Source organism: Perna viridis, chromosome 1, assembly GCF_037379345.1.
Source record: "Perna viridis isolate PV_CMFRI_1.1 ecotype Kerala chromosome 1, ASM3737934v1, whole genome shotgun sequence".
NCBI lineage: Eukaryota > Metazoa > Mollusca > Bivalvia > Mytilida > Mytilidae > Perna > Perna viridis.
Window position 1 is genome coordinate 40292029 of NC_142445.1, and position 10232 is coordinate 40302260.

At 31.0% G+C, this 10232-nt stretch overlaps 1 protein-coding gene across 1 annotated transcript; it reads right to left on the reverse strand.

Moving 5' to 3' along the window:
* LOC148628748 (ATP synthase mitochondrial F1 complex assembly factor 1-like) lies at nt 1-10213 on the reverse strand. The gene is made up of 10 exons (XM_088593987.1): nt 10128-10213; nt 8098-8381; nt 7379-7535; nt 6226-6288; nt 5633-5683; nt 4912-4959; nt 4419-4514; nt 1565-1631; nt 1034-1074; nt 1-206 (listed from the first exon to the last, which is right to left on the reverse strand). Exons 2-10 carry the CDS (start codon nt 8361-8363, stop codon nt 39-41), a joined length of 957 nt encoding a protein of 318 aa, XP_088450113.1. The 5' UTR covers nt 8364-8381; nt 10128-10213; the 3' UTR covers nt 1-38.
* Between the last annotated feature and the right edge of the window lie 19 nt (nt 10214-10232).

A 10232-nucleotide genomic window follows, 5' to 3' on the forward strand; every position in this document is an offset into this window, starting at 1 on the left:
TTCAAATGATAAACAATTTATTTAAAGGAAAATTTATATTATGATGGTAAAGTATGTTTCAATTTCTTATATTCATCAATAATGTCAAGATGTTTAAATTGTTCAGGATATAAATTGAATAGTCGGACTAGGTTGAATCTCTCCCCTACACCAGGATTGTAATATGCACTCATCTGACTCACTATAACTATGGCATCCTGTTTACTCTGAAAGAACAAGTTATGGCCAAGTAAACTTAAATAGTAGATTTTCACCAAACCTTCAAAAAAATATGGGCGGGTGGGAGGATTTTATTTTTTTATTTTTTTCTTTCTAACGAGATACCAGCTAGCCAAATTTGAAGTATAGACATATTCTATAGCAATAGCCATCAGTATTAAATGAGAAACATCATTTTAGTCACCAAGAAATGAAAGATTTGTGTGTTATAGAACCTCAATACTAGAAACTGATGCGAAACTAATCCGGATTATGAAATTCCCATTTTTTAAAAATATTTTTGTCAATTTTTTAGAAGGCGGGAGGGGATGACAATCTACTAATTAATTCTATTTGGCCTTATGTGTCATACATTATACTATTTGGCCTTATTTATGTAGCCTTCAGTACACAAGATGTACTGGTATGTGCATTTATGTCAATCTTTAAGTGTGATCGCTGGGTAAATCTGTTAAATATCAAATTAGTCATTGATAGTTTTTAAGACTTAAACTTTACAGAAACATTGTTTCATAAAATTTGAGATCTATTTGTCAGAATAGTGTTCATAGGGGAATGTTAATTGGAGCCCTTTATGAAATTAGTGGTGCAATCTCTATATAGCAATAACATTACATAGTTCATGTAGTTTAAAGGTTGTTATAAAAAAAATTGAGATCTACTGGTAGAATCATACTCATAGTGAAATTTTCATTGGATCTCTCCACAATATTTGTGAGGCAATCTGACACTATATAAATGTATCAATAAACATTCCATAGTTTCAATAAAGTTAATATTTGTAACAAATAAATACTACATAATTCATACTTACAATTATATTACTATCATACTGTCCAGCCATAAGCACTATTCCTGAAAAATTGAAAATATATTTCTGTTTTATATTATACAGAAGCTGATTGATTGATTGATTGATTGATTGATTGATTATTGGGCTTTAACGCCCCAGCAGCAATATTTCAGCTATATTCAGACGATGAACATGAAATAGATGATAAAATGAACATGAATTCATAATGATGAAATGAAAAAGGGATGGTACATAAGGGAAATAGGGTAGACAAAATTTGATTGTATTTTGTACATAAAATTTGAGGTAACCTATATTGTTGTGTTCACATATTGATCAAGTAAAACATATTTTACATTTTAAGTCTCATTTAAATTTGGCGTTGTTAAAACAGTGAAATTATGCTCTTCATACTCAGAAATATAGTCAAACTTTAGAGTAAATTGGCATTTTATACATGTAAAAAACTTTATTTTATAATGAAGCCGATTTACTTGTAATACTTGCTTGACTGTCAAGTACAGTGTAATAATCTTTTAAAAGACAATATACCTTTATTATCTGCAAGTTCTGCGAAATGTGCCACTGTCAAACAGGGTGGAGCATTTTCTTTCAAGAGCTTAAAAAAAGAATATACTTTTACAATGACTACAATCATTCCACACTACAGTTCAATACAATAAAGCATATATAACAAACCTCATGCATAATCTGGTACATAAAATAAAGCAAGAATCTCAATTAAAGGATCCTAAACTGAAATTTCAACCAATCAGATAACAACACAAACAGGTAAATGGACTAAAAACCTCTGTACACAGGAAACAATGCAACATGTTTTTCATATGTTTAGAACCACCATGAAAAACATGTTTCTGACAAACTAATTCATGGAAAACAATTTAATAAAAGTCATATTGTACTTATATGTTTCCACTATTCAATAGGATTTTAGACAAAACAAATGAATTCATGTATTTTAAAAATCTCCAAAGCATATTTTTACCATAGGTCTCACTAACCACTTCTAACATTTCCATTACTTTACATGTTAAAAAAGTAATTTTCAAAGTCTCACTGTGAATTCCCAGGACAAATGACATCTTAAAGTTGCATACCGTTGTGAAGCTTGGAAAATAAGGCTTCCAAAATCATTATGCTAATGGTACGATGATAGTAGAAATTCTTCACAAAATTTACTTGAATAAATAATACTGAAAATCCACATTTTTACCTGTTCTGCTAACTGACAGCATGGAGGCAAATTACTCACACATGTAAACAATATTCATACACTTTTGTAGTTAATTACATATATGTGAGAAGTGGTTAGTGAGACCTTAAAAACATTTTATGAGTTTTTATGTTTTTCTTTTTTTACATTTTATGAAAGCTTGTGATATTGTGAGTCTAATAAGACCAAAACTATCAAAATCAGACATAGGACTACAAAGAAATGGTCATTTTTATATCATGCCCCTCAGTGATATTTTCCCTAAATTACTAAAAAATTACAATTTTAACTAACTTGTCACACCAAATTGATACCTATGATAATTCAAGAAGTTGTAATAGCAAATATCATTTATCATTATGAAAAAAGAACAGATTTCAACAATTTATATCATACCTATTTTATTACTGTGTGATTCTAAGTCTGTGCTGTGTGATTATTTGAGTACTTTGAATATCCCAAGCAGTGACGTTGTGTATTTCATGGATGACGTCAAGTTATGAGTCACTGTTACTGATAAAAATCTTGTTGCTATGTTGTTTTTTAAAATACCTTGCACAATGCACCTCTTAAAATATAGCCAGATTACCAATATCACTATACTGAATTTATGGGAAAATGGAAATAATGACCAGGAAAGGCAATTTTCCTCAAATTATGCAATTCTCTGAAATATGCCATAATTTAATTTATGGTCTCACTAACCACTTTTAACATTTCCATTACTTTACATGTTAAAAAAGTAATCTTCAAAGTCTCACTGTGAATTCCCAAGACAAATGACATCTTAAAGTTGCATACCGTTGCGAAGCTTGGAAAATAAGGCTTCCAAAATCATTATGCTAATGGTACGATGATAGTAGAAATTCTTCACAAAATTTACTTGAATAAATAATACTGAAAATCCACATTTTTACCTGTTCTGCTAACTGACAGCATGGAGGCAAATTACTCACACATGTAAACAATATTCATACACTTTTGTAGTTAATCACATATATGATTTTAAAGTACACATTTTTAGCTTCATTTTGACTACATTTAATCATAATACACACAAATAATGTACTTACAATGCATATGTCTAGGTTCAGTGTGTTTTTGGTACTACATAGGGGGGTGGCCATTTGACCCGGAAGTGGTTAGTGAGACCATACTGGTCCTATACATGTTTCCAAATGCATATGAAAACATATGTTGCAATTATTCTGTGTATCCCAAATAATAACCCCCCCAAAAAGCAACAAATAAACAAAACAAGAAAAAAGCAACAATCAACTGTCTCTGTATTACTGTATTTTTAACCATAAGCTGAGTCAAAAATTATTTACAGTATTGAAATTAATAGACATGTTAAAACACACGTTACGTAATTAAATGTCAAGTCAAGTACTAAAGTCAAATATTTGTATATTGTGTGAAGATTTTTGTAGCAAGTCTATTAAAATTACCTACCCAAAGAAAAGACCCATGCAGGGCCGATGTGTCACAAAGTGTGGGCATGAAGTGACACAGACAACTAATAAATGTGTAAACCAACTAAATTATCAAAAAGTGTGTACCTCATGTGGTTTATTTGGTACCCCCTGCCTCAGTGGATGCAGTATCAACACTGGGCATATATCAAGTAGGGGGTTAGCCCATTGAAACATGTTTAACCCCGCCACATACTTCATGTACCTGTCCCAAGCCAGAGGTTATCTTTGTTTTTTATGTTCATTGTGATTCATTCTACATTTTTTCTACAGATTAGGTTTATTTTTGTCTTTTATCAATAGTTCCACTTCATTTATTTTGGGGCTTTTTACATTGGCTTACTTTATGGTATGGGTTTTGTCCATCATTGAAGACCATGTGGTGACCTGTAGACGAATTGTTTGTTGATTGACTTTTGGTGGATGACTGTCTCACTACCAATCATACCATATCTCCTATTTTTATATCACATGTCAAGTGTCTTTTGTCTACACTACACTATGTGACATTACATTCCATTCCACCCCACACTACTTACACTACACTACACTCCCTTCACTCCACTCCACACTACATTACACTCCCTTCATGCCATTGCACACTGTACTACACTACACTACACAATACTCCCTTCACTCCACTACACTAACAACTTTACTTCATACTGATTTCTCTATGTATATCAGAATATCCTACCTGATACATTCCAAGTGGAGTAAAGTATACATCTTTTCCATGGATTTGTGAGAAATAGTATTCATATCCATCTCCTTTAGGTAGTGGGTAAATAAACTGAAAAATAGGCCATAAACTCATATTTCTGGCAAGACTGTGAAAAACTTGTTATTCAAGATTGTAAAATCAGATTTCAAAAGCATCTTTAAAAATCTTACAAATTTAATAACAAACTATCTAACAGTCCCAGAGGAGTTTCATTTTACAAAATGTTACCATTGTGTTAAATATGTCAAATAAAAGTTCAGGTTAAATTTTAAGGGAAAAAAAACAATATGTCTGATAAAACCTACAAAATTTTATAATCAATATGTGACCTCAAGGAAGTTTAATTTAAAAAATTATTCAGAATGCTGACCATGCTGAAAAACAGGAAAAAAAAATGTGAATTATGTACCACTGATGAGCAGTAAACAAATATCTTGATACCACACAAGTTATCACCAAGACTTACCAATGGACAACTCTCTGCTTTGGTCACTAAACTTTCATAGTTGATTGGCTGTATGTAGAAGTGGATAAAAAATAATGAGTTTTTATTTTAAAACATGATGATATCAATGCTACAGTATGTTTAAGGGGATAGACAAAATTAAATCAGAAAATTCTTTCAATAGAATATTCAACAAATTTCACTATATAACTTCATGGTAACTTAAGGAACTTCAAATTATTTTCAATCAACCTACTTGCAAAAGTAGTTAAGTATTTTTCTGTGTTGGAATCAGGCAATGAGTGGCACATCATTTTCTCAATTTGATCTTTTTTTACCTATATTCAATACATCTAGAAAACAACTGAAAAGCAATTTAAATTTTTCCTGAAACATCTGTTACTTAGATATTGTTTACTGCTTATATAGGAAAAATGTGTGGAACATTTTTCCCACCATTTTTCCATAGTACATTTCAACTAAATTTGACAAAAAGGCAAACTTAACAAATTCTTTGGCTGTAATTTCTGAAGGTTATGAGATACAAATATTGGGATAATGCAATAAAATAGCTGTTTTTTTCTTCATGTGCCACATCTTTTACATATTTTGCCTGATTCTTATATGGAGAAGTATTTAAATCTCAAGGTTTAACCATGTGCATGGTAGTTAAAAAAAATAGTTCTGTGAATATTTGTAGAATAGCAGCATGTAAAAATGAAATTAGCAGTGCACAGTTTACCTCCACTATTCCAAAAATACAATCTCTCTGTGCGTGATATTCACTCCATATCTACAGTATATCAAAAACAATTAGAGACATGAGCAACTTGTTTGATCAGTAGCAGTGTCTAGGAAACCAGTGATAACATACCCTGCCTGTGTTCCAAAATGTACAAAAAAATTAAAGCTTTATGATTTATTTTCATTCAGTTTTTCATGGGTTTTTGTCCTTGTTATTTTGGACTTTATATATAATAAATAATGCTATATATAGATTCTTCTGAAATGAGTGGTTTAAATCATTTCCCCAATGGAGGAGGGAACATTTTCAACAAGCATGTTAAAATTTGAATTTAACATAGAAACTGCAGAATAGTATAAATCAAGAATAAGCCAAAAAAAAAAACCGTGTTTTTTGTTTTTTTGTTGTTGTGTCCTTTTTTTTTTTTTTTTTGGGGGGGGGTGAATATTCCACAATAAACTATAAATAAGGTGATATAATCATTCAATGCCATAGCTGATACCTTCGGCAGCCTAAAAAACTTTTTCAGGAATCCAGTTATTTTAATAAAGCAGTTTAAATAGATTTTTTAACCATCAAATATGACTTACCTTTCGGATTTCATCAGCTGTTTTATCTTTGATTAGATCAACTTTCAACAGTTCATCTAAACTCTGGAAAAAAAACATTGAATGCATAAAAGTTAAAAGATCTCAATCAAATAATTATACAGGTAAGAGATAAGAATAACGTGTTGTTGTTTGAGGTATATCTCCACTTAAACAGGAAGTCGATATTGGACAGCACAACAATGAATGAATCATCTATGTAAAGCCACACACCAAAGAAATTGATCCATCCATTATGTGCAGAGATAATTGCAATGTAATTATATGGACAGAATGACAGATGAACGGACAAGGTGATTCCAACATACCACCAATTCATTGAGTGGAGATGTTAAACCCCCACAAACAAACATTGAGTGGAGGTACAAGTATAAATGGTATAAAGAGGTAATATATCATTATTTCTTGCTAATAAAATGGTCACATACACTTTAACTTATGAGTTTTCAACTCCATGTTTTTGCACTTCTTATTCCATTGCAATAAAATTACTGGTACACTCCTTGAGACGTTTATGTTTCCCACACGTACAATACCTAAAGCACGCTAAATGCATGACAAACGAACGCTCCTATCGTGTGTTAAATCGCACGATAAATGAATGCTCCCAATGTGTGTTTAAATGCATGATAAATGAACGCTCTTAGCGTGCCTTTAAACGCACGATAGATGAACGCTTACAGCGTGCGTTTAAACTAAAGATAGACGGTGAAAAATTTGAATATTAACAAATAATGACAAGAGATAAAATAAAAAATAGAATTAATGAAATAATATAAATTAATAATACCAAAAAATATAAAACTAACAGTTAAATCAAGGAAATAATCAAAGTACAAAAATAAATGAACATTTCTATCGTGCATTTAAACGAACGCTCGTATTGTGTGTTTAAACGAATGCAAAACGATGTGTAAACGCATGATAAATGATGCATGAACGCTAAAATGGGAAACGTAAACGTTTCAAGGAGTGTAACTGTCAATTAAAAATATTCAGTGGTTTCATATGGTGTATTCTAGAAGTTCGTGTCATGCATGGTTTCTACATGCATCATATTGAAAATGACTACCAGTCACTGCATTAAAATTTCTTATTCTTATTACATATAGGTAATATATATCACTCAAATTACCCTTGGTGGCCAACTGCCAGCACCTACTGGACTCTCCACACTGGGCTTTGGAACTTCTTTCTTAGAATCTTCTATCTCCTTTTTTCTTTGTTCAACAGCTTCTATTTTCTTTTCTTTCAGGTTTTCTAAGCGTGACTGAAACTCCTCAGGAGATTCACTATAACACAACAAAAATACAAAAATAAGGTGTACGCTTATACCAAGCCATTGTTCATTACAAATGTAGGTGAATTTTGAATTGTATAATTGAAAACATTTCAGCCTTTAATCAAATTTCACATAGTAAATTTAATTTCCCACAAGTAAATTATAACACATGTACATACTGGTTTCAATATATATCCCTTCATCATTTTTTAGTAAAGAGCAAAAAAATTCAATTTGTCAAACTACTGCAGTTGCAACACATACTGGTATTCTTAAAATAAAGGTATATTACTGTAACAATCCTTCTGCTAATTCATCTTATATTTACAATGTAGCATTCATATTTCTATACTATATTCAAATTAATTATTTCACTGCAGGCATTTTATTTTCATTTCCTAGTTATGTGTTTCCAACTTCAAGTTGAAGAGAAAAGAGGGAATGTCTCACATAGAGTTGTAAAATATCTATATTTCCAATATCTTTCAAGTTCAATTGTGAATTGCTTGTAGAAAGGTAAAGATACAACTGAAAATAAGCAACCAGTTCCAGATCTAGAGTGCTCAACTTACTTCTGTTTTTCTGCTAGTTTCTGCTTATATTTGTCAAAGTAAGGATTCTGTGAAATATCAAACTCGTCAAGTTTTGTATTAGAATAGTCTCTTAGAGCAGCTGAATAAATAGCTTGACTCCATCTCAAACCACATTTATTAGAGCACAACAAATTTCTTGAAAAAGTTGAAGTATTTAGCTGTGTAGGGACATTCCTCCAGCAAGATAAGCAGACTCGCAGACACTGACTCCTGGGAAGCATTGTGGTGTTGCAATGATAATTCATTCATTCATTTGAATCAGCCTAAAAGATAAAAGCAATTTTGTCCATTATGAAGCCGAATTACAGACTTTGTACCGTTAAGTAACATAAAATTTTACCCTTTATTTTGTTTATTCTCAGACCATTAACATGCAGGCTTACTACTATTTATTACACGATCTATATTCTTTTTACCAGTAGACTGATTATTTTTCAGTGAATACAAAATACCTCTTACTTCTGTTGATTTTGTTTTTGGATACCATGTTTGAAATATGCATTTTGCCTTGTTAACCAAAAAACTATAATTTACAAATGTCAGATAAATAAAAAATGCCTCATAAAACATGGTATTATTATCTTCTAAAATTACAAATAGGGGGCTCTCTTGTCAAACTGAATTTTGTCTTCATAACCATAATCAATACATGTATGAATTTAACCGTTGACATCAGAAGCACTGAGAGCACAATTTCAGTCTGAGAGGAATTTATCCTGCAAGTAAGGATCTTTAAACAAGAATTATTTGAATTTGGAATTATTTTGGAATTTGGAAAATTACAAAAAAATAATTTGTAAAATTAACCCTTACTTTGGGGGGTTAGTCATATCGGCATGGCTAAGGGGTAAGGTTAGTCAAGGAAAACGTACTTAATCCCCTTAATCATGATAACATGACTAATCCCATTAAGTTCTATGAATAATTTTTTCACTTATTTTCTCCAATCCAAAATAATTTCGAAGTCAAATAATACCTTATTTTTTAGTTTCAAATTCTTAACAAAAACAAAAATGTTTATCTGTTATATTGTTAAGTTATGAAAAAAGATGTAAAACTGTAAATGGCAAGATTTATTTTAAAATATCAAAATATTCAACCTTGTGCTCTTACAGGTTACACCTGTCCCATCTTATCGCAAAAATAGAAAACCAGTGGAGTAGCTGCCCCCTGTCCTCTTATGCCAGTCAGCAGTCCCCCCTTTCCAGAGTTTCTGGATCTGCCACTGTAACAGGTTGAGAGTTCTATTATATAAGGGCATTGAATACCTGTACACATATCAGGATGACCTAGAATGACCTACCAATTAAGTTAATTTCATTAAATGAGATACCTGAATATGTCATTGTTATACAGTAATTCTTGCATGTTTGATTATAATTTTGAGGTCTATTTTTCAATTGATGTCTCTGCTATTTAACTTTCATTATTATCTTCTTTTTTACCCTGATTAAATATACTGCATATTATTGTAGTATTTCCATGAACCAAATGACTGTCAATATATGATTTAATTAATAACAAGTCTTGGAAGTAAATGTGCACCTCCATAGAAAATACATGTACATTGTCGGGTAAAATACATGTTGTATAAAACCCTTACAGCAATATCAAATTTCCATATTTTTGTTATGTGAGCATGGAATTGGTAGAATATCATGTAAAGGCAATATGTTTACGAAATAAAATTGAATAAGAACTAAACATAACTGGAAAAACTAAAAAAGAATGTTATTATAATTTACATGTATTCAAGGATCAATATAGCAGCGAAATCGTAGCTCTTGATCTTTTTTTTTTATTTTGCGATCTAACGTTAACAAATACAAAAAATAGAGCTACTTTTCGCAGCTAGTGTCAATACAGCTGTAATTGCTAAAGAGTGAGCTCACTTATACTCGATAATATAATTTCCAAAACACAAAGAAATATAGATATACAACAGAAGCTAATATCTATACATTTCACAATGCATTTTTATAGAGTAAAACATGAAAAGTGAAAATGACCTTTTCATCTGTTGCCTTTTCTATCCGGAAAAGAACTTATTCAGAGCCTGTTTTCCTAAAACATTGCATATCTGAAACAATTGTGCGTTTAAGAAAATAAGAATC